Source organism: Clinocottus analis, unplaced genomic scaffold (genome assembly GCF_023055335.1).
Source record: "Clinocottus analis isolate CAN_PGR_092001 unplaced genomic scaffold, fCliAna1.0.p SCAF_8, whole genome shotgun sequence".
Taxonomy (NCBI): domain Eukaryota; kingdom Metazoa; phylum Chordata; class Actinopteri; order Perciformes; family Cottidae; genus Clinocottus; species Clinocottus analis.
In genome coordinates this window covers 1766234-1792593 of record NW_027176240.1, presented here as the reverse complement: position 1 = coordinate 1792593, position 26360 = coordinate 1766234, and the positions used below count along the sequence as shown (strand labels likewise).

Here is a 26360-nt window from a genome sequence, read left to right as displayed (position 1 = left end):
AAAAATTGTATGACAAAAAAAAGAAAAGTCATGACAAAAAAAAAGTATGACAAAAAAGTATGACAGGAATATGAGAGACTCTCAGTCTTGACCTCCATCATGAACTCCAGATCCTCATCCCTCTCTTCCTGCCCTTACTGCAAGTTCAGATTGTTGATTCTTTAACATTTTCCTTTCATTCTAAATGCTACAGATTCAAACACAAACACACACACAGACACACACACACACACAGTCAGTTACAAAGCAAATCAACTGTGTTTGATTTGTTTTCTCGCTTCCTCCCTTCTCCATCACTTCCATCTTTCTTCGTCTTGTTTTCTGCCACACACACACACACACACACACACACACACACACACACACACACACACACACACACACACACACACACACACACACACACACACACACACACACATTTGTAGTGTGTTGAGTCACGGTGCTCTGCTGCTGCCGATAGCGGCCCCACACTGAGCTTTTTTTATGAAAAAAATGAAAATCGTGAAAAAAAGTAAGACAAAAAAAGTTATGACAAAAAAAAAATTGTATGAAAAAAAAGTCAGGACAAAAAAAAGTATGACCAAAAAAAATTTGTATGACAAAAAAAATTTAATGAAAAAAAAAATCATGACAAAAAGAATGTATGAAAAAAAAGTGTGACCAAAAAAAAAAGTCATGACATTTTTTTTTTTAAGTATAACCAAAAGAATTTTATAAAAAAAAAGGAAAATCATGAAAAAAAAGTATGACAAAAAAGTCATGACAAAAAAAAAATGTATGAAAAAAATGAGTCATGATAATAAAAAGTATGACAAAAAAATTGTATGACAAAAAAAAAAGTATGAAAAAAATGAGTCATGACAATAAAAAGTATGACAGAAAAAAGTATGACTAAAGAAAAAAAAAAAGTACGAAAAAAAAATTGTATGACAAAAAAAAGAAAAGTCATGACAAAAAAAAGTATGACAAAAAAGTATGACAGGAATATGAGAGACTCTCAGTCTTGACCTCCATCATGAACTCCAGATCCTCATCCCTCTCTTCCTGCCCTTACTGCAAGTTCAGATTGTTGATTTTTTAACATTTTCCTTTCATTCTAAATGCTACAGATTCAAACACAAACACACACACAGACACACACACACACACAGTCAGTTACAAAGCAAATCAACTGTGTTTGATTTGTTTTCTCGCTTCCTCCCTTCTCCATCACTTCCATCTTTCTTCGTCTTGTTTTCTGCCACACACACACACACACACACACACACACACACACACACACACACACACACACACTTATTTGTAGTGTGTTGAGTCACGGTGCTGTGCTGCTGCCGATAGCGGCCCCACACTGAGCTTCATCAACCGAGCTGTCACAACGACACCGGTTCAAAAGGGCTGCGAGGAGCCACAGTCCCTCAACGGGATCTGACACTTTTTCTACGAGCACGTAGAGAACATCGAGACCCAAAAGACATTCATCAAATGCTCGAAAACCAACGTGTTTGGATCATTTACACGCGATAGAGTGCACACGGAAACACTCCTTTGTCAAAGCGGCGATGCATTTTCCTGCATCTCGACTTCATTATCCCGTCAATGGAGGATGTTTTACAGCAACTACGCTTCACAAAGAACTGTTTTCTCCCGTCGGTCAGCGTGGAACAGGAAGCCACTGGACGAGCGCCGTCGCACTGCATTACAGAGACATTAGCATCAATATTTAATCCAATAATCCGTAATAAAGCAACAGAGGTTATTGGATGAATAATTCACGGGGCGTTGAGCTGCAACAGCCTCCAGAATGGACGGCACCCTTCATCACAACGGCGGCAGCTCTTCGTTTATTCCATATTTTACGGCTTCAACGCTCAATTTTTCCACGACAGTTGCGAGAAATATTCCAGCTGTCTGCATTTGCAAAAGGCCCAGTTTGTTTTTTCTCCGCATGATTTAATGGCACGCTATTTTCATGGGCAGGTCATCTGTTAAATTTGTTTTTTTGGTGGTCTTCTCTGGAGAAAGCACAACACTTCCCATCGAGAGCGTTCTGATGAAAGTCACTGCGTGGTTTTACAGCTCAGGACTGCTGCAAAAACATCTTTAACCTTTTGGAAACCGTGCGCTCCCATTTTAAGTCCCAGCATGCCCCATTCAGACAATCCTTTTTGGCATAAAATACGTAATTTTTCCATTTTTGAACCAAACGACACAGTTTTTTGACTGAAACTCCTTCCTTTGTTTGTCGTTGCAGATTTCGATTCCTTAGGTCCTAATCTTATGAACACGTCTGGAGGAGTCAGTTTGTGGAAGGTGTGAGTGAAAACCACATTTTCTTTTATAAATTCATCACACAGAGTGATTCATGTGTTTCCGGCGTCTTCTTGATGCATGAAACACACATTTGGATGTGTGAAAAGAAACAATCCTGTCATGTTTGAGCCCATCCACTAGATACTATAATATACTTTTTAAAAAGCTCAGGGAAAATCATAAGGAATTTTTTTTTTTTTTTGCAAATTTCTGAAAAAATGTAAACTTTAGAAGAAAAAACATGAACATTTTTCCCAAAAAGTTTTCCGATTTTTTTTTTCCAAAATTTTTTTTTTCCAAAAACTTGTTTTCCCCAAAACATTTTTTTTTTTTAAAAATATAAAAAAAAAATTTTATAATTTTTTTTTATAACAATTTTTTTTATATTAATTTTTTTTATTTTTTATTAATAAGTTTTTTTATGAAAAAAGTTTTGTAAGTTTTTGAAATTTGTTAAAATTTTTGAATTTTTTGGGAAATTTTGACCTGTTTTGTGACGTTAGGTTTGAATGTAAAGTTCTCCCTTTATACCCGTCAGGTGACTCCAAAAACCTATTTCAAAGCATTAGAAAAATGCACTTGACACCGGTCGTAAAATCCTTAATCAGGACATTTATTCTTTGCAAAGCAGGAGCAGAGCCAGTGATACAACGCGTCACTTTACTAATTTCATATCTCCGAACGAGTGGAGAGTCTTAAATACATAAAACACAACCGCAGAAGCTCTCACTACGTCTTACACCCATCGTGAACCTTCCTTCATCTAATTGACATGTTTTAACCCCTAAGAACACAATAATGTGTCTTCAGGCCGGAACATACAGATACAGCAGGTTGCTTGACCGATTACACAACTGAGCATTGTGTGAGGGAAAGTTCCCAAAGTCGTCGGCCAGGAAACATCATATAATTTAGAGGAAATACGTTTTTTCCCCAACACGAGGCTTCCTCCGAGTCAACATTCGTCACAGGGCTGTTGCGGTGCACAGTATCGGACAGCGATGGTGTTTTTATCCAGCTTCACATTCTCCGGCAGTTAAACTGCACTGGTGTTTAAACCGAGCAATGTGCAGGTTCACTGCTCCAAATTCAATATCTCCACTGCCATACCGGGAATGATTTGATCATTCAAATTCATTCAAATCACACACACACATGGTGTGTAGCGTAGAGAGGAAAGGCTAAAGCCACGTGGGGGAAGAGAGGAACACTTTGAATTATAGGATTTGGTTATCTGCGTACCTGCAATACGACATGTGCGACATGTGGAAGGCGAAGCTAAAACGCTAAAGCTAAAACGCGTCTCCAGCGGAGGTTCAGTTTGGTCTCAACTTACCGAAGCTGTGAAGGGGAAATCTTGGCTGATCCATTCTGAGACTCCAGGGTTTCTGTCAGTTAGCGGCACAAAGAAAAAAGAGAACATTGTGATTAATAGTTCCCTCACAGACACGCTGGATTACATCGGCCTCGATAAACCAACGAATTCTCGTGGCATTACGTATTGTTTGTTGAGCTCAGGAGACTAAACACAAATCTGGTTCATCACACTAAAGATAATGTCAACAGCATTCGAGCTGGTAAGCTGGCTAACGTTAGCTCGCTGGTTAGCTCACTAACCATACCGAGCTTGTTAGCTCGCTAATGTTAGCGAGCTGATTAGCTCGCTAACATTACCGAGTTGGTTGGCTCGCTAACATTACCGAACTGGTTAGCTCGCTAACGTTAGCGCACAATAGGGTATGAAATCAAAGATGGTTTTCAAGTTTAATACAGAAGTTAGACACGTAGAGTTGAAGGGCAGAGCTGGCAATATACTGTGTTTATTTCCTCATCTCAACGATAACATTTTCAGTGTGAAATATTCCTTCATTGTCATGAACACTGCAGTTTATGTCGACTCCAACATACACCTTATAATCCCTCATTAAAGCACTATTTCACCCCCTCAAAAGTCAAGTTTGATAAACAAGTAGCTGTTTTGTGAAACGAAAATGCCTAAAATAAGATCAGAGTAACTCACTAACTACATGCTGTGATAAAATGTTAAATATTAAAAACAGCTTGTTCGGAATAATGCCGCGCGCTTCATTTAAACGACCAGTTCGTCTCATCCCGTGTGAAAATGACCTCTCAGTGCACAACTGTGTCTGAGGGAACCTTGAGACGCGTCACCTTGGCTTCACACGGGGGAAGAACACCTGAAACATGAGACCTGCTGACCTCTGTCCAAACACTGCATCAATCTCCTGTTCCTGCACAGGCTGTCATGCTGCATACACCACTTCAAGGTTTAGTAGTCACTCACTAGCCTCCCGAATATTGTCAGGCACGCGCGCGTGTGTGTGTGTGTGTGTGTGTGTGTGTGTGTGTGTGTGTGTGTGTGTGTGTGTGTGTGTGTGTGTGTGTGTGTGTGTGTGTGTGTGAGACAGTGTGTGTCTAAGGTGGCGACAATCACATCAATTCAAAGCCAACTATGTGAGCTGCCGGTACGGGCGTGTCATTTTTAACTTAACTGAAGACATAACTGAAACATGGCACACGGGATAGTGTCTGTTTCTCCACAGCGGACACACACACACACACACACACACACACACACACACACACACACACACACACACCTTGTTCAATAGACAAGCAACCTCTTGTATCTTATATCTTGTACAAGAGGTTGCATCCCTAATTTTAAAGTAAACCTGTATGCACACACACACACACACACGGTCTGCAGACCACTTAATACCGCGTTTAAACACGCCCCCCTCTTGCAGTGTGTGTGCATTAAGTTAGTGTGCGTGTGCACGTGTTGGATTAAGTGAGTGTGCCTTCATCAGCACAATCTGAGCCCGCTCTCTTCTCGCTGTGTAACGGGAGTTTCACCGGCTCGACAGAAAGTCAGGCATGGCGAATCGTGCCTTTAAAACACTAATAATGTCCCCACTGACGTCAGTGGAAAAGCTTGTTTTCCACCTTCTTGAACGGTGCTTGTGAGATCTTGTGTTTCTGAATGTGCTTTGCAGAGGAGAGAACTTCTGGGGAAAGCACTGAGCCGTGCAGGCAGCACACTAAAGAAACCAGCAAAGAGTTCATATTTATATATATTTCAAAGTCTGCAGGGCTTCTTTTTTGTTTTGTGTCTGCAACAATTACTCAAAGTCGTGGTTCTTGTGTGAACCATTTAAGTTCAAACAACCCTTTTTTAGTGAAAGGTATAGGAGATGGCTGGTGACTCAGCAAAAATGTCAGTATTAATGATCGTTTACACCCACAGCCTCACGTCGTCTTCAAAAGCCCACCCGACGGCATCGATAGAGCGGTCCTGTGTGCATGATGTCATCATATGATGAGCTCATATGCTGTTAGCAGCGTCACATCATGCATCAAGCTCTGCAATTAGAAAATATGCACATCCGTGGCACTCGGCAGTGTTATGCATGTACATCCTGCCTCTGAAAACATCCGAGTGGTTTAACGTTTGTGCTGAAAGTCTCCCAGAATGGTGCATTCATCATGTGCCATGCTGCAGACAGAGTCCATTTACTTTTATTGGAAGTTAAGGTGATGTTGCACAGATCAAGTGGGATTTATAATTTGTCTTAAAATAACTGAATGAGTTTTTTTTTAATGACTAGGTTTCTTTTTTCAGCTGTGCTTGTTGATCATAAAGAGACAGTAAGAAATAAAGAAAAAGAAAGCAGGTGTACCTATTGTTTAATTGTGTTATTCCTATCTTGGAATAAAACAAATATTTAAGAAATACACAACTATCAGTCTTTGTGGTTGACCACCTTCCATTAAGTTATGAGAAACATTGATTTTCCATAAGATGTTGTGGTGTCTTGAGACTCAGACAGCATCCTTTCAGACATGGGCCTGTAGCTGATCCCTGAATAAGCTAGCAGGTGAACTCACATATTTAACATGCCACCCCCCCCAAAAAATCCCCTTTCCCACCGTCCTGCAGCCGGAGCAAGAGGAGGAGGATGGGAGCAGCTGTTCCACTCACCGCGGGCGTAGACGCAGGCGTCGCGCAGAGCTTTGTGCTTGTGGCCGGACGCGTCTTTCTGCAGCTTTCGCAGGATTTCCTCCATGCTGGCGTTTCAATCTCGCACGGAACCCCGAGGCGTGTTCGTTAAGGGTACAGTGACAGTGACAGCATCCCTGACCCGCCACACCACCACCTCCACCACCTCCTCCACCCTCCGAGGAAGGCGATGATTCATTCAACCAACGACCAGCCAATGATGTCAGGCCAGCCCGGCAAATCCTCTGGATGTGGAAGAAGGAAGCGTCTCTCTATTTATTTCCTTTCCTTTACGTTGTTGTTGTCGTCGTCCACCTCGATGTGGCTTCCGGGAACAACAGCGAAGATGACAAAACACCTGACAAAACAGTGAACATTAATTGTCGCCCCCCAACACCACCAAAACACAGAGAATAAACGCCACTCTCCCGTTTCCTCGCCACACAACCGTGTTTTTGAAATCCGTTCCAGTGGATGAGCGTCGGCTTCCCGGTTGCCAGATCGGAGCCCCGCTGTTATCCCCCGAATTCAAGCTGCTCGGCGCTTGACTGCGGAGAACGCGACGAAGTAAAAAGGGGGATTTTACTCGGACCAGGCAACACAGTATTTACGCCGTTTCTCAGTGGGCGGAAGCCGGAAACTACGGCAGGGATCGTTGGAGTCACTGGAATGGGACTTCCGGCCTTCGCGAGGCGACAGGTGGATGACGCGGTGGTCTTTTTTTTTTTTTTTTAATTTGTTTTATATAAAGTCAAACGTTATTTTTTATTTTTATTTTTTTAAATTGTGTTTTACTTGTTTCCTCGTCAACATATTCAATATGTTTATTATTAAGACACTAAATTAATTGATTTCCAATTTTTATTTATATTTATTTATACAAAATTTAAGAATATATGAGAATTTGACAGCCGGTAGAGTTTAATTTAGTGAAGTTGGACCATTTCAAATTTAAAAAACAAACACAGAGATGAATATTGTGTGAGAAGAGGTTATAAAACCTTATTTGAAGCTTTCACGTGCTGTATATACTATTTAAAATGTCTTTGTTATATTGAACATATATTAAGTTCCCTGAATTTACAGAGTGAGATAGTAGCATCTTGTGGTGAGGTTGCAGATATCGACGCCTCCCTTTGCACACTTCAAACTCTGCCTCACATTTTTGGTATTGTCAGGACTCTAAAAAAGTTCATGATTGTTTTAAAAAAAAATTGATTATTGATGTTTTGGACACAGGTTTTGCATTATTTTAATGCTGGATGCTCTACCCCTGCCAGAAAATATGAAGAAAGGGCATATATCATATACATCTATTGACCATCCTTGCCAAATTATATGTACATAAGTGCTCTGTAATAGTATAATCAAATATCTTGACCATATGTGACAGAGTGACAGTGAAGAGTTGCATCTACAGGTTCATGGTCCGGTCTTGTTAATCTCCAGAACTTCTCTGTCAGGAGTCATGATGTTCATTTTAAGTAACTTACCACCACATACAAGCATTTATATTCAGATATGTAGAAAGACCTGTGTGTCACCATGTGTCCACCTGATGGCAGTGTTGGATCAAATAGTTTCTACTATTTCTTTACCTGAAATCCTGAACAGAGGCAGCAACTATGACAATGTTCCCCATGATGTAACCGACATGACGTAAATACATAACAGACCCTTCTTGAAGCTAGAAAAGAATCAAACCGATTCTTTAGGTCCTAATCTTTCCAAAAAGGTGTCTTATTGACGCTCCAGGAGGCATTTTGGGGGAATCTGGCTCATATCATGCTGGATGTTCATAGTTACGATCAAAATATCTTATAAAAGGGATTATTTTGCAAATATACATTTTTTTACCAAGACTTTGCTGAACAAATACAAACAATAAACACAAGTATTGGAATTAATTTGAGGTTTTCCATCATTTGGACTGAGAGCTCTTGTTATGACATCATTTTGTTGCAGCCTCCTTTCCATCATGCAGGAGTTTAACTTCACTGACTGGAGAACTAGCGCCCCCTGCTGTTGAGATATCATACTAACCTTAACGCATCAGGATGGCTGGAAACAAGAGTTCACACATATTTAAAATGTGACCTTTCAGATGGAAAATCTACTAATGCTCAAGAGATATAAGAACCTGAACAATTTAATGATTTTTACTCACTTATTTTTCTTATTTCACTTCTGAAACACATTCATTTATTCACCTGGTGCAATATCTAATACCTTTAAGTACTTTTATACACATTTTATTGTATTTTTATTCCATCTGCATATGTAATATTATTTGTACTGTTTTATTTCTTATTTTGTTTTAAAACTGTTTTACTGTTTATCTATATTACTTTATTTAATCTTATTTACTTGTGAGCAATGCTGTTGTAATCCTGTAATTTCCCCTCTGAGGGACAAATAAAGGATTATTTTATCTTATCTTATCTTATCTTATCTTATTTGCATTATTTTCAACTTTTGCTACCCTGGTTATGAACGCGACTGATTCATTTGTTGAGCGTAGTCCATCTTCTTTACATTAATGACATGTTTTAATTGCGTGTATCTATTCTAGATGTATTGACTTCTGCAGCATCAACTTTCTCTCTGACTTACTACTTTTGTCTCTTTTTACTACTTTTCTATGATTTCTCGAGCAGATTCATGGAGCTTCATTCATTCCGTTGCAGCTGCAAACCCCCACAGGCCGAGTACATTACGTAAAGACACCCTGAAGGACACGTCGCTGGCGTCCCACTTTCACCTGAGCGTTGCGTTGTTGTGAAACGTAGTGGCCCCTAATGGATGAAGCGTTAAGTCCCCACGGTGACCCAGATGATTACAGAACACACGGCGCTGAACCCGGCGCACTTTCAGCAAATGAACGTTAGATAACGACGTCAGATTTGGGTCGTAGCTGCATCGACGCGTCCTATCGGACACGTCGGCAATATATAACAGCAATATATACAGTGTATATATAGGTACATCTACTCAAGTACTGTATCCTCACACCTTGAGGGAATAATGTCTTCAAATGTGTCTCCGACATCCACCTGGACTCAAGGATGAACTGAGTTGAGATTGGAGGTCAAAGGTCAAGGTCACTGTGCCCGCACGGCGTTGAGTTGATTCTCTTTAAATTCAGCAAAAACCTCAAAGACAATTTATAAGCAATTCATGGCAATTTAACACAAATGTCTAATGGGATACAATGACGGGAGATAATGGCAGTAATATAAGAACAGAATAATGTACACTGTAAAAAAAACGCCTGTGAAATCTACTGTATTTGTGAGCAGTAACCTACTGTAAACTATTTCCGAGTAAAATCCTGTGTATTCATTCAAATATTACCCACAAAGTACTGTAGAAAATTACAGTAACTAATAATCTACTGTAGTGATATACTGTGTTTTTTAATTATTTTTTTTCCAGTAAGTTACTTGTCAGTTAATAACTGTCAATTTTACAGTGTGTTTTTTTATAGTGTAGGTGTAATATTTTAATTTGAATCTGTTGTCAGTAAAAAGTAAAAAGATTCTATATTCAATGTTGTAGTAGCATAAAGTAGTAGTACATATAAATGCTCAAATAAAGTACAAGTATCTCAAATTTGTACTGAAGTAAAGGTACTTTTGCGCCAGTGTTTCTGTACAAAGGTGAACAACAGCATCATGAGCTCAGTGCATTATGTTTACAGATTTAAACATCCAAATCTATTAGAGGTGATTTCAGTTTGATCTCTGTCGCCCATTAAAGTGATCAGAGGTAAGATTCTCAGAGTTCACACACACACACACACACACACACACACACACACACACACGCACACAGCATGTGCTCATCAGTGAGAGCGTTTGTTTTTGTCACCATTTGCATTAAGCAGAAGCAGCAGGTCAGCAGATAATCAACGTAATGACTTTCCATCAGAGCGCTGACCGAGAGACACACCCCACACACATAGTGTGTGTCTGTGTGTGTGTGTGTGTGTGTGTGTGTGTGTGTGTGTGTGTGGTCCTCCCGGCCTTATAAACATGTCTACCTGAGTGGCTCTGCTTCATTCACTCCCTCACCTCCTCCCCGCAGCAAACACACACATACTTCACACTTTGTGAATCACTTCACACATCTGGATTCGGGTTCGGAGCTTTGGGCGTCGACGACCGAACGTTTGTTACTTTGCTTTTGTTTTGCAGCGTTTAAACTCTGAGCCTTGAGGCTTTCCTGCAGGTTTAATTGACCCAGAGTTAAGTAGTGCCTGAGTTAAGTACCTGAGCCGACAAGTGAAGGATGGTAAAGGGTCAGAACTTCTGAAGACAAAAGCCAGGAGCTAAATTACCCATCATCCCCCCCTGAGGCTCAGTTTACTCTTCCTGACGACGTTGGACAGCGACTGTGGTTCTGGTCCAGGGCCTGGATTTTCACTTTCCTCTTCCAAAGACTCGTTCAGGTACAGAGACCGTCCCTCTCTTCACTCTGTGACGTACTGGGGATGGATGTCGGTTTGAGTTGTTGTAGGAACCCCAAATTAATTCCAATACTTGTGTTTATTGTATGTATTTGTTCGTCAAAGTCTTGGGGAAAAAAATGTATATCTGCAAAAAAAAAATCACTTTAAAAAGATGTCATGATCGCAACTATGAACATCCAGCATGATATGAGCCAGATTCCCCAAAAATGCCTCCTAGAGCGATCAATAAGACACCTTTATGGAAAGATTAGGACCTAAAGAATCAGAATCTGCAACAAAAATCGCAATAAAACAAAGTCTTGGTCTGTTAGGAAGGAGTTTCAGTCAAAAAACTGTGTTGTTTGGTTAAAAAATGGAAAGAAAATATGGATTTTATGCCAAAAGATTGTCTGAATGGGGCATGCTGGGACTTAGAATTGTCGTGGGAGGATTTTTTACACATTTTCCAAAAGGTTAAACCATAAACTGCTGTTTACTGAAGGAATAAATCCAGTGAGGAGTCGATGTAAGTTCTCATAGTCTTGAAAAGGAAGACTCGAGCTTATAGCTTTATGGAAAGTTGGACCTCAAAGCCACAAAGCAACACAATGGAGCAGGAAATGAGAGGCGATGGCGTCCTCACTGTGGAGGCTAATATGGGAATGAGGGAGCAGGTGAGCAGGGAAAGTAATGGAGAATGACAGGTCTGCACAATGCATGCTGGGAAGTGTCTGGAAACAGAGCAGCAGACTGAGTGAAATAAAAACAAAGCCTGTTGTTTCCTGCATGGATTTCTCTCCTGACATGTTCGTATCGACCGGGAACCACAAACTGCATCTCCACGGCGTAATTGCATGACAAAGAACAGACGTGTGCATTTACCCCGTCGAGAGTCTAAACGTCCGTGGATTATATCACAAAATACTTATTATGGGTGTTTTTATTAGGAGAAAAAACACTTTCCGTAGTCACAACGTTGTTTAATGCAAATATATGATGAGAAGTCGTATTAATAAAAGAAATGTTGGCTTTGATTGACATTAAATGATGGTAAAAAAAAAAAGAGGTAATTCTGATAATAGTTCTTCAAAAGTTCCTTTTCTTGAATTAAATATGAGGGTAATTGGTGCAGAATGGCCCATTCAAATAATATATAAGTCATATTATTGGATCATAATTATTAATACTGCATTATTAATGTTGCAGCCGGTTATGGTGGAGCTCATTTTTCATAACGTTATATAACCTCCTGTAGTTTAACATAATACAATATACTTTATTATTGTCATAATTTTATTTAATTAATCTGAATGCATCCCTCAAAAAAAAAGTGTTTGGATAAAATGTACAATATTTTCTTCTGAGATGTACTGGAGAGGGTTAGACTTATACAGTAGTAGCAGTAGTAGTAGTAGTAGTAGTAGTGGTAGTAGTAGTAGTAGTAGTAGTAGTTAGTAGTAGTAGTAGTAGTAGTAGTAGTAGTAGTAGTAGTTAGTAGTAGTAGTAGTACTAGTAGTAGTAGTAGTAGTAGTAGTAGTAGTTAGTAGTAGTAGTAGTAGTAGTAGTAGTAGTAGTAGTAGTAAAAGTGTTTTATTCAGTCAATCATTACATACAATATAACAAGTAAAGCCACAATCTAGTATACAAAAAGAAGCATAATGCTTATATATCCTATTCTTATCAATGAAATCAGATAATTAGGAAAAAATAAAATATGCATAGTTACAGACAGAACAAATAGAACAAGACAAGTTTTAAAAAAAAGTCAATTTAAGAATTGCACCTTTAACTCCACCTGCTGCGCACCCGCTCACCTGTCAATCATCTCTGTCTCTCTCCTCCCCTCAGACAGAGGAGGAGGAGGAAGAGGAGGAGGAGGAGGAGAAGGAGGCGTGGGAGGATGAACGGCGGGAAGAGCGAGCTGCTGCTGCCCACGCGGCAGAGCATCCTCTCGTGCGGCGACCGCGAGCCCAACTGCACGGCGCGCGGCACCGACACACTGGCGCTGACTGCGGCTTCCGCGGCGAGCCGCAACGGCTCCGCCGGGGACGCGTACCGACTCGTGGAGCTCCAGCATCCCGCCGCGGCCGCCCCCACGGTCTGTAAAGCTCTCGGTGTGTGTGTGTGTGTGTTTGTGTTTGTGTGTGTGCATTGTGGTTCCAGCGAAATGGAAACTATTCCGCTGCCCAACTCCGCGGAAACCACGATACTTCTTTAATATTATTGCACGCTTATTGTCATAATAATGTCAAGGGAGTGCGTGATGTTCTACTTGAAATGCACTGGGAGAAGTGTTTGTTTCATTTTGCATTTACTTCATCAAGCAGTGAGTCCTTTAATGAACGTGTCTCTTTGGGGTTAGTTCTTTTAGTCCTTCAAAAAGAAAGAAAGTATATATTTAATGCTAATATGAATAGTTCTGAATTGAGTAATCAATAATATTGATTGGAAAACCATCTAAGTACATACTCTACAACGTGCAAATCAATATGAAGCACACAGAGTTTGGTTCGCTCTCGTATCGAGGTTACTTTTAAAATGCAAACTCCTCACATTAGATGACATATATTATGATTAATACACTATATTATTGATAATATCACCAGCCAATACTAATGTATAAGATGAGCTAGAACTTTAAGGATTGAAAACACTACAAATGGACGTTAAATGGACAGTTTCCATTATATTTTCACATAGAATCACATGCATAACGCTTGTTTTCACTGTGTGCACGTGTTCAAAATCCTGCACCGACTCCCGCGGACCCATTTCTGTTCATCTGCTTTTGCAAATGTTGTGTTGTCCTCAGAGTGACAGTACAGGAGGGATGTGCTGACTCGCACGACGTGTCTCTCCCATCTCACATGAAATGCTTTAATGCAACTTCCCTCCATCATCCTCCATCCTTCATCCTCCTCCATCCTCCATCCTCCCCTGAGGGCTTCGTTTGCTTCATCGGACTCACTGTGCGGCTGTCCGCGCTGTAAACACATCACACTCTGCTGAGCAAAGAAGAAGAAAGCACACACACACACACACACACACACACACACACACATACATCTATAGATTACGTCTGATGCCACCGTCAGTCACACACACACACACACACACACACACACAGATTAAGGGAACCGGTGCAGAAACATTTCCCCCTTATCGCTCTGCTCCACCGACACCTCGGAGCAGCAGAGGACGTCACGCTTCACGGCTGAAAGGTCGACTTTATTTCCCTCCACCAGCGGCGAGGTTACTGTACACACCTGCAAGCACGCGCAGAGGCAACGCACTTCCTGTCCTGAGGATCGGGACCCCATGTGTCCGTGTGTATTCGATTGCACATTTTCCAAACGCCGCGCGTTGATGAGCAAACACATATCGACGTATTTGATTCAGGACGTTCTTCTGCATCGGCACACGCTGTATGGATCGGACATGGGCGCATGTGTTGTCTTTGTAAAGATGTTCTCGGCTGTCGGGCTGCGGGGTCGCGAGCACGACAACTTTCCACTGGCGGTTTGGGGTCGCTGGGTATTTAGATTGACACAGAAAGCAGATTCCATGCAGTTGTTATAGGTAAAGTAGAAGTTTCTGACGCTAAATGTCTTGGAGACGATGATTTCTCGTCGGCTGTACTCAATAAAACTTATAAAGTCATAACTAATACAGTAAATAATGACTTAACCCGTTTTGTATCCAGACCTCCTTTTCTCCTGTGTTTGACTCGTCGTAGGAACCTCAAATTAATTCCAATACTTGTGTTTATTGTATGTATTTGTTCAGCAAAGTCTTGGGAAAAAAATGTATATCTGCAAAAAACTCACTTTCAAAAGATATTTTGATCGTAACTATGAACATCCAGCATGATATGAGCCAGATTCCCCAAAAATGCCTGTTACAGCGGTCAATAAGACACCTTTTTGGAAAGATTAGGACCTAAAGAATCAGAATCTGCAACAAAAATCACAATAAAACAAAGTCTTGGTCTGTTAGGAAGGAGTTTCAGTCAAAAAACTGTGTCGTTTGGTTCAAAAATGGAAAAATATTACGTATTTTATGTCAAAGGATTGTCTGAATGGGGCATGCTGGGACTTAAAATGGGCGCAGGAAGATTTTCTGAAATCTTCGAAATGTCAACGATCAGCGACAAAATTGGTTTGATTGCATTAGTATTTTTCATGTTTTTTTTACTGCAATGACAGTTTTCATGGAAGTCAATGAGGCGTTTTTGGCCACAAAGGCGTCCAGAGGAAGTATTTATGACACTACATGAAAAATACTGATGCAATCAAATCAATTTTGTTGCTCATCTTTGACATTTCCAAGACTCCAATCACCACCAAAACCCCATGACCCTACTGTATTACATGGAGAATAATCCAACTTAAATCCCATATGGACAAACACAGGTGAGGCCACTTGGGGCCCTTATCTGGAGCCCAAATTTAACCCTTACGGCCCCACATGGGCCTGCTGGTTGGGTTAAAACTCACCATCCAAGAGCAGCCCGACCAAGCTGCCCGTCCTTGCTGTGGCGGTGAGAGCGTCCAAAAGGATGAAGCTCCCTGTCAGCAACACCAAGGCAGGAGTGGTTTGTCACTGTGTGTGTGTGTGTGTGTGTGTGTGTGTGTGTGTGTGTGTGTGTGTGTGTGTGTGTGTGGCGGCTCTTCACTGTCGGTGTCGGTGATGATCGGCTGTCAGCGGCGGCGATGACATTCAGAGCCGCCATCAAACGTGCGTCAGCTGCCTTTGAGGGAAACTTCAAAAACGAGAAAACCTTCATCTCGCCGTAAAGGTCGCCGTACACCGATTGGCCCGTGTCACCGGCTGTGAAGCAAAGGTGACATTAAGTCAGGAAAAAAAGAACATATAAGAGTACTGTGATACTTTAACAAAAGAATAATATGTAATATGTTTAACCCGTTAAACTGTGGAACCAATTTGTCTCCAGACAAATCTCTTTTCTCTGTGTTTGAGTCGTTGTAGGAACCCCAAATTAAGTCCAATACTTGTGTTTATTGTATGTATTTGTTCAGCAAAGTCTTGGGGAAAAAAGGTATATCTGCGAAAAAATCTTTTTTAAAAGATAATTTGATAATAACTATGAATATCCAGCATGATTTGAGCTAGTTTTTCTAAAAAAAGCCTCGTAAAGCAGTCCCCGACTTGTTCAAACTCTAAGGTTCAGGGCCTTAACGACAACCCACATACTTAGAAGACACCTTTTTGGAAAGATTAGGACCTAAAGAATCTGAATCTCTAACGAACATCACAATAACAATAAAACAAAGCATCGGCCTGTTAGGAAGGAGTTTCGGTCCAAAAACTGTGTCGTTCGGTTACAATTTTCGCGCACAGTTTCCAAAAGATTCATTAATGACACGTGTTAAGATTCACGTAAAAGTATAAATACTTAGTTAGTGTTAGTGTTTAAAAAAAGAAGGAGAAGCTATACCTTGAATAAAGAAATAGCACTCAAATAGCGCTTACTTAGCACTTTGTAGTTTGGCTATTTTGAAGAAATTGTACTTTCTTGATTCTTGTTGTTCTGAGTTTGTCCTCATGGTAAAATGCACTTATTGTAATGTACAAAACGCTGCTGAACGACACAGATCAGTTCCAATTCAGAGCTGGTCGTTAGAAAGAGACTCGGCCCCCTAAAGGTACGAGGTCGCGGCGAAGTCGGCGTGTAAACGCGTGACCTCCGTGTCAACACGAGCTGGTTCCCGTCAGTTACATGGAGGTTAACGTGACGCCATAATGTCCGAGCGAAACTGTGAATGGATGGCCTTCAGATGACAGTTCGGCGTCGTCGAAAGAGGACGACGACGGTCGTGAGCCGATACCCCTCAAACTATGAAAATCGTAACGGTGTTGATTTTTTAAAAGCAGAACCGAGATGCGGCGTTGGGAGTTTCTGCGAGCGTCACGTGAGGCTGGTACGAAACATATTGACTCAACATATTAACATTCAACGTCTCCTGCGTTGTTCTGGCGGCTGGGTTGAATCTGGACTCTTTACTTTCTGTCTGATCTGTGTTTGAGTGAATGGATAATTCAGTGTGTCAGTCAGTCATCCTTTACTTCAGTAAAGTACTAATATCGCAGTACAAATACTCTGTTTTATGTCAAATCCATGACTTTGATACCTTAATTGAGTAAAATCCTGTAAATATCATCAGCGAAATGTACTTTAAGTACTAAGTATTACATGTGCGGTAACATATTACCTGTTGTTTTACTATCATGAGGTTTCTCCTGTCATAATGTGTGTTAAAATACGCTGTTTACACGTCAATAAAGTGGCGTGGCGGTCAGATGTGACGCCAATATTTTACTAAATAAACATTAAGCTGTATACCTGAACAGTTTGGTGGAAGAACAAATACTAACTTCTTACGACGACAAGGCCATATTGTTTTTTTTGTGTATAATAACTGATTGTCACGTTTTAAAAGTAGGTAGGTAGGTGTCAGATGTGTGTGGACGCAGTACCTGTGTGAGTACCTGTGTGTACCTGTGTTTGAGGTCGTAACACTCTTGGTTTTCAGTGTCCAGGAGGCTTTGATGGTCAAAGTCTCCTGGACGCTGAGGAGCAATCAGAGTCTCCATAACCTTAAGCACAACTTTATTTATCCACTTGATGATTTACAAGCGATAAAACAATAAAACAGAATAACGTTTCCCTCTGAGATGGTATGAAAAATGAATGTAGCATGAAAAGACTCAAGTACTCAAACGTGTGCGTGATCGCGGTGCATGATTATGCGTCGTCGCATCCCACCCACCCCGGTCAATTTGAAAAAAAAAGAAAATGAGGAACAACATGTTTCGTCATTTTTTTGGAGGCTGAAAAAGAAAAAAAAAAAAAAGCGTGACGCTCAGGAAGTCGTCTAAGAACAAATAAAAATGAGGCATGGAGGGAATGAAAACAGACAGCGGGGATAAAAAGATCCATTGATAGCAGGAAATATGTGCAGCTAATATATATCATATCACCCCCACGCACACACACACACACACACACACACACACACACTGCAGGGCTTTGAGGCCATGATGAGGTATGTGAACGTCTGTTTCATATGTGTATTAGATAATAACCTTCAGGTGAAGCCGAGGGCTGGATTTATAGTCAAAGGATTTCATATTTAACTCTTTTTTTGGGACCAAAAGTCAGGATTACTGAACAGATTTAAAGGGCTGGAATGCAACCCCGACAGAGGAAAGTACTTGTATTCAAGTATTGTACTGCAGTATGAGTATTTCCTTTTCTGCTACTACTTTAAGTGACATTTTTACTACTTACAGTATATCTAGAATACACATTTTCTTTAATTGCTGATACTTTCAGTGTGTGAAGCTGGTGAAACCTCTGCACTTTTTTTTAAAGAATAACTTTTGATTACTTCTTCCATCTGATTATCTGACTGAAATCAGACATCAAACATCAAAGACTTGAGGGCTTTTGGCCAAAAAACATAAACTTTGCGTTCCTGTTGATCGTTAGCTTTGAGGTTGATGTTTTTCCTTCAAGACGACGAGTTTTCTGAGAGACATTTTTCTACAAATAAAGCGGCTCAATCCTTTATTATTTCATGTAACTTTGAGTTTATATCATGTTTTAATGCAGGGATGGAAAGACAGTCCACGCTAACACATTTAAGGACACACAATTAGAGAGCTGGCTGGAAAAAAAAGCATTTCATTGCAGAGTTTTGTCTCCAGAAACTTGAGATTTAACAAGATGACTTGTGTTTTGGTTGTTTTTTTTTAATCAAATCCGAGCTGTCGTTTCAACATACCAGAGAATGTTTTAGCTCTTACATGTATTTTGGAGATGAAATCAGACCGCTGAATGTTTTATAAACATGTTTGTACTTTTTTAATGTGAAAATAACGAGGCAGAAAATGTCCTAAGTCTGTTGCCGTCTGTTTGGACCTCGGAGCCACCGGTCCATAGAGGACGTGGGAACAGGTCAAAAGCACATTTTAAACCTCTCTTCGTGCTGATAATCTGTAAATAATCCCTCCAGCCGGCCCCCAAAACTTGTATCTTCCAAACACCAAAGGATCTCGGTGTCAAAAAGCTGCTGTAATTATAATAAAGTCCTGATCTGTTGACTCTTCGCTGAGGAATGAAGTTCACAGATCGGTCGGGTTCAAAAGGCCGGCTCACAAGCCAGCGAAATGTAAACCTGTGATGTTACTGGTTTGATCCTAAAATAGTAGTATATTATATATCTTTATGTATTGTATTATAGTCTTCTGTGGCTAACTGGTCCAGCTGGGAGATGTATCCAGCTGTTTCCACAATATGTGACATAAAAACAGTAAATGTTAGCATTAGCATTCATCTTACATTAACAAATAAAGTGCAATTCTTAGAAAAACATAATGTATATACCATAAAAGTTGAGTCACAAGCCGCTATTAACTTCAGTGGGTGTCCCCGGTGTCGCAAGCTAGCGCTGCTGCTAGCTCCCCGGTGGAGCAAGCTAGCGCTACTGCTAGCTTCCCGGTGGAGCAAGCTAGCGCTGCTGCTAGCTCCCCGGTGGAGCAAGCTAGCGCTGCTGCTAGCTCCCCGCTAGCTGCTGCTGTTACTGCCTGCGTCCCGGCTACCTTCGTTGGTTGTCCGGAAGCTAGCAGAGAGCTAGCAGCAGCGCTAGCTGGCTACAGCAGTGAGCTAGCTGGGACACCCACCGAAGCTAGTAGCGACTTGTAACCAGACTTTTACAGTATATATATAAATCTAGGAAACATAAAAAGCTGTGAACGAAGGCTTGTGACCCTGTTGCTAACATGCTAGTGCTTATAAGTCACATTATCTCTCTGAGCTTATTGTCTCCGCGCTGTGCTGTTACCTGACATTTGGTCCTCATGTCGTTCAATAAAGAGTTATTGAAGAGGGATAAAGGGATTTCAAATCAATTTGGAAGCGTGTTAGCTCGGCTGCTAACGGGGATAATAAGCTACAGAGATCAACAGGCCTCCAGACCTGATTTTGAGTGGCAGTTCCAAATGAGAAATGTGGAAGGTAATTCAGAGATAGTGTTGAAGAAAGATTTTAGAAAGGCAAAACTGTCTCTCCTCTTTTTCATCCACCCATCTGTTTAGTTCCCTGCTGTGTAATGAGCGCTACAAGCACAACTAACAACACACTTGTAATCTTGTTTGACATGTAGATGATGCGAATTCAAAGTACTTCTTTGGCTCAGTGAGTCTCCACATCAGCCTGTCTGAAGGGGAAGTCATGTGCACATAAAGTGTTGTGTGTCTCTGTGTGAGATCTATCAGGTTCTTGAAAAACACGAATGACACGCCTGGTTTCATTTCAGTTCACCGGTACCAAAAAGAATCAGGTTTTTGTATTTCTTGCGTATGAAAACACTTAGAGTAAACTCTTATTTCCCTCTGTGAGCACAAACTAAACTCCATTCATCTTATTTTATGTTTTTGAAGCTTTATGTCTCTAAACCTGAATAAATAAAACCCAAAACTATCTGCATAGATAGATTGATACCACAGGAGCAAAGAATATGTGTTTTGAGACAAACTACGTCTTTAGGGAACTGAAGTCGCATTTTACTGGTCAGGTATTTAAACTGGACTCACTTATTTTGCACTGAAAGTAAAAATGCAATGTATTTACATCCAATAAAACAGAAAATTAGTTTTAACAGATGCACAATCTGATCCGGCTTGTTGTTCAAAAGATTAAAAACAAACATCTTCTCTTCATTAAAGACTCCAGGAGATTCATTCCACTCTGGTGGCTGGTGAAGTTATTGATCTGTGAGAGGATTAAACACTGACCTGAATCAGTTCTGTTACAGCGCCTATTGTATAAGTGACGGTGAACTCACACACACACACACACACACACACACACACACACACACACACACACACACACACACACAACATGTGTGTGATGCGTATGCTTGTCATGTGATACAGCCGTTCAGTCAGCTATGGCGTGGGAAGCGTTTGAGGCCGACTGATGAAAAGAGGGCACACGCTCTTTGCTCACGCTCTCTTTTTTTAAATATTGATAGCAGACATATTGTTCATAACCTCGTTATCTCTAAGCCACAACGGTTCAGTCGTCGCTGCTATCTATACATAGATATTTAGATATGTTTTAATATCTGTTCTCCATGTTTTGTGTCTGTAGCGTAGCGGGAGCTACGACTACAACTATGTGCAATCCAGTATTGTGTAATTTGAACAACACATCCTTGAATCCGTGAGATAAGTGATACAGCAAAGCTGTATTCAGATTTCTGTAAATTCCTTTTAATTCACACAAATGAAATAAGACTTACTGCATTTGCTGAATATCTTCAATTTGTAAAAATGTTCTTCCTTTCAAGGACACACACACACACACACACACGCACACACACACAAACACATTTAAAGCCCTATCAAGCCTGTGATTTGAATTTTCTCCCCAGATTTTCCACACAGTTTGACTTTGTTTGATCCTGTTGCAGTACATCAACTGTGTGTGTGTGTGTTCATGTGGGACATTTGTGTGTTTGTTTATGTGTGTTTGTGCCACGCAGGTGTGCAAGTGGTACGTGGCACTATGCCAGAGAGAGAGTGTGTGTGTGAGTGTGTGTGATTTTCAGATCTCAAGTGACCTTTGTGAACTGGTATTTAACTGGTGGTGAACTTGTTGTAAAACTGGTGCTGAACTGGTGGTAATACTGGAGATGGACTGATGGGAAACTGGTGTTCAACTGTTGGGAAACTGGTGATAAACTGGCAGTAAACTGGTCGTGAACTGGGGGTAACCTGGTGATAAACATTAAACTGAAGATGAAATTGAGGTAATAGCTTTTAGATGAAGTAATGTACATCTAAAAACTATACAAATTACTTGTGGTGTTCCTCAAGGTTCAATTTTAGGTCCCCACACTTTCAAACCTTTACGCGTTGTCTCTTGGAAATGTCATGAGGAGGCATGGCATGAATTCCCGCAGCTACACTGCAGTGTCTCCTGATGACCCAGGGCCAATAGAGGCCCTTTTAACTGCATTTTAGACATTAAGTTATGGATGTTTACAACTCATCCACAGACACAACAGAAGTCCCGGCAGTTGGAAGTTAAGCTCAGAGAGACGAGCTGCATCTTTGTCTTTTGATTTAGATCTCAAACTTCAAATCAGTTATGCACTTTTCCATCTTGTGAAGCCAATACAGAGACATAAATCCACCCTTTTTATTGCCTGCAGGATTGACTAGTGCAATGCTATATCAAGAACATATCTAGATTACAAGTATTGCAACATCCAGCTGCCTGTTTGCTGCAGAACACATTACATTAATCTCAAAGTCTGTGCATTAGGAACCGTTTTGCTCCAAGAATTAATTTTATGGTGCCTTTGTTGGATTATAAAGCTTTTAACGGTCTCTGTCCGATATATTTCCTCATCTTCACTAGCAGTTGGTATTTAGTTGCAGCACCTATAGTAGTCGTCCTCGCAGTGTGTCAGTACTGTCTCTCTTCTTTAGACACTTCCTCTGCTCATCCTAAAACGTTTCTCCTGCTCTGAAGTTTAATTTCTGTCTGCGTGAAAGCAGCATCACACCGAGGGCTGACGGGAACTGGAGTCGACACATCACGCCGCCTCGCTCTTATTCTCCCCGTCGTGCTGCTGTCGCCTCAGTCGCTTCATCTCGGCTGATGGTCGCTGACCCGACGTCACAGCATGGCGGCTCAGACCAGCAGGCACACCAACAAACAAACAAACAAACAAACGAACAAACGGATACACACAATTTCAAGCAAACAGACATTAGCGTCTGTTTGAGAAACAGAGAAACAATGACAAACCAACACGCAAATACACACAATTTCAAACAAACAGACACACCGAAAAACTAATGGATAAACAGATACACACAATTTCAAACAACAAACAAACGGTCAAACACACAAAATTTCAAACAGACATTAATAAACAAAGAAACAAACAGACACACCAACAAACAAACGGACAAACAGATACACACAATTTCAACCAAACAGACAATAATAAACAAAGAAACAGACAGACACACTAACAAACAAACCAACACACAAATACACACAATTTCAAACAAACAGACACACCGAAAAACTAATGGATAAACAGATACACACAATTTCAAACAAACACACACCAACAAACAAACGGACAAACAGATACACACAATTTCAAACAACCAACAAACGGTCAAACACACAAAATTTCAAACAAACAGACACTAATAAACAAAGAAACAAACAGACATTAATAAACAAAGAAACAAACAGACATTAATAAACAAAGAAACAAACAGACATTAATAAACAAAGAAACAAACAGACACACCAACAAACGAACGGACAAACAGATACACACAATTTCAAACAAACAGAGACACAAACAGACACATAAACACACAAATACACGACCCACAATAGTCAGAAAGACTCTCACAGAAATGCCCAAAGGCTGTCGATGTAACGGACAAAAAGTCATGAACTCACTTCCACCAAGAAGAGGAGGGATTGTAATTATCTGTAAACTCGTATCTCATATTCATAAACTTGTGTATTGCCTTTGTTCAAGCTGTGAAGAGAGAAGTATTACGTGCATCATTCATAACAAGTTGAATATCCTTTAAACGTCTTGAAAGTATTTACTCAAATGAAGATTTTTAACACCAACTGGTACAAAAGCATTAAAAGGAAATTGGCCTTCTTTGTATAATCCTTAGTCATATACAATAAATAGTGCTGTTATCAGTTCTCGTGCGAGATATTTCTTCACACCCCATCAGTCCCCGTCAAGAATGAACTCCAGTTGTGCCAAAATATATATTTCTTTAAATCTCCATTCGGCCGTGAGACCTGCAGAGGTGTGTTGTATTTGTTTTGGCCGTGTTTGCGGAGCACCAAAGTCAGTTATTGAGCGACGGGTTCACCGTCTCCAGATGCTGGATGAACACATCGTCCATTTGTTTGTCGTCGCTTCAGTCGAACGGCAATAAATCTTTTCCTGTCCGCAATTTTTCAGCAGGAGAAACATCAAACAGATTGATTGGAATGAGAGTTAAAAAAAAAAAAGATGTACAGAGCAGATAAGGGCCCATGAAAACTTTAATTACACCCAGAGTGCTTCCAGCGGACTGTAATTACAGGGGAGCGCGTTATCTGAGTACGCCGCATGTAGAAAAAAGGTACACGCTGTGATTGTGTTACATAATTGGAGCAGAAATAGATTCCTGCTGGCTGTCAGCGTGCCTCCATTGATCCACTTTGCATCCAGTTCAGAGAGTATTCTCTATCTGCTGGTAGTAATGCTCATACGCAGGCACGAGTCTCTCCTGACTCACACATTATCTAAAGTCTAACCCCCGTTGTGAGAGCTGTAGCACCACAGGATGAACTGAAATGTAGCTGATGAGCAGGTCGTTTTTTCTTCTTTTTGTTTGATTGCGGCTGGCTATTACATGAAATGTCAGGTTAGAGGATTTAATGATGATTCAAGGCAGTTTTCAGTTTGATTGACAGATGTTTAGGGAATAATTAAAGATCCTTTAACATGAATCAGTATCCAGGTTTTCAGTTCTTATGGTCCAAAATATAGATTCCTTTGAAAACGTTAACTTGGTGTTACTGAATATAAATAACGAGTATGTAATTATTGCTCATTAAATCTTCACACGGGACTATTAGATGTGAGAAAAACGACCTTTTAGTAAAGTCACAGAGATAATTAACATGTGAAGCTGAAAAGATTTTCAAGGGAAGAGTCACAACAGTGAACTTAAAGACGGGTTTCATGAACATTACACTCATTTCAGTTAACTTTAGTGTGTTTAAGAAGTATTTTACACCAAGATATTGTATTAACAAACAAAGAAGTACGTTTTTTAAAGGTTTTGAAAGGGGTGAAAACATTTTCATATGAAAAAGATGATTTTAAAGTGGGAACATTGTGTATAACTTAAGTTTATCAAACTGAAACGTCTCTTTAGGGGCAGATCACACCAGACGCTTTAAAAACGCCTTCATAAAAATGCGCGTTTAAAAAAATAAATAAAAATTGTGTCTGGATGATGAGAGCTTTCAGTTACTTCGGGCTGAGCAGAAGTCAGTTTCAGCGTCTTCTGAGCAGCAGAGTCGTGTTTCCATCTAGATTTACAAAGCTCTTCGTCTTTAAACACCGCTAACGTTAGCGCCTCGTCGGAGGTCGCCATTTTCTTTTGAGTTCCCCGCTGTTCACACCACACGAAGACAGAAAGGAATAAAGCCCCGCCTCTCGCTTGATCTGATTGGCTGCCTTGGCCAGGTGTTTTAACTTTTAAGCGCGCCGAAAAACGCTAGAAAAACACAACGCGTGGCGTTTAAAAGGCGTGCGTGAGAGGCAAACAACGGTTTAGCTAGCGACGCGTTTTTGAGAGTCTGGTGTGATCGGCCCCTGAAGTAAAACAAATTTTTGGGACGTGCAAATGAACAATGTTGGGCTTTCTTCCGCCCGGAAGAGTTCATTGAGCCGTCCACACTGCAACGAGCGCCACGCTGGAAGAAATGTAAGGATTCCCGTGACGGACTGAGGTGAACAAGTTTGTCCCGCTCGCATGCGTCATCCACCAGCGCTGAAGAGTTCTTGACCGTGACCACGGCCTCTTTCGAATCCATCATCACAAGACAGACAACATCCGGTCGACAGTGTTACACTTCAGAGACGGAAGATTTCCAGGGTTTGAATATGACGCGCCACAAGGTTTGAACATTTTTGAGGAAAGCCCGATCTGAAACCCCAAAAAAAACACTTGCAGCGGTTTAAACATACACTCATGGAGGAAAGCATCGGGATGTGAGGATGGAGGTTCAGACCGAGCCTCCGCGAGACGGCGAATCCTTTGTGACAGGACGCGCTGCTCTCGACGCGCGGCGGCTAATGCGGTGACAGATCGGCGTCCTTTGCAGCAGGAAACACTCGCCGCTGACGAGGTGGAAGGACATTTTGATAATGAAGCTCAACGAAAGTCACGGACTGGAGGAGCGTTTTGAATCAATGTTGTATCTTGTCCACTTGCTGCACATTTCAATAATCCTCCTACAGTATGTCCTACTTTTGCCTCCACTAAAGTAAACATTGCATTTTTTTAAAAATGTATTTATCTGATGTAGAAGTAGAGGCTGAAAGGAACCCCTACATCCTGAGAAGAGCAGACTTCACTTTTAACCCTCGGGGGAAATATCTGTCTCTTTCGCTGCTGTGTTCTCCGCAACAGTGAAGTTGGGAGCCAGACAGGAAAAACAATGAGCTGAAAATCCCTTTTTGAAATCCCTTTTTGAGCTGCTGGTTTAGCCGATCGTATTCTGGAAGTTCATCGCGATCAGAGACGCCGAGACTCCGAGATCAACGCTGCCGTCTCGCGCTCGAGGCTCTAAAAGTACGAAATGTAACGTCGAATCTGAGTCAAAGATCAAGACAATTACAACAAAAATGTTTCAAGCACTTTTTAAATGGTAATGGGACGAGCTTTATTCGGTTTTAAGATGTTTAAAAAGGCCTTGTT

General features: G+C 40.8%; 1 protein-coding gene across 1 annotated transcript in view; it reads right to left on the bottom strand.

Moving 5' to 3' along the window:
* The window catches only part of arfgef3 (ARFGEF family member 3), a 41898-nt gene extending 35125 nt beyond the window's left edge, over positions 1–6773 (bottom strand). The window contains 2 exon segments of the mRNA XM_068567592.1: positions 3653–3704; positions 6323–6773. Of these exon segments, the coding sequence (XP_068423693.1) occupies positions 3653–3704; positions 6323–6407 (137 nt within the window). The 5' untranslated portion in view covers positions 6408–6773.
* Between the last annotated feature and the right edge of the window lie 19587 nt (positions 6774–26360).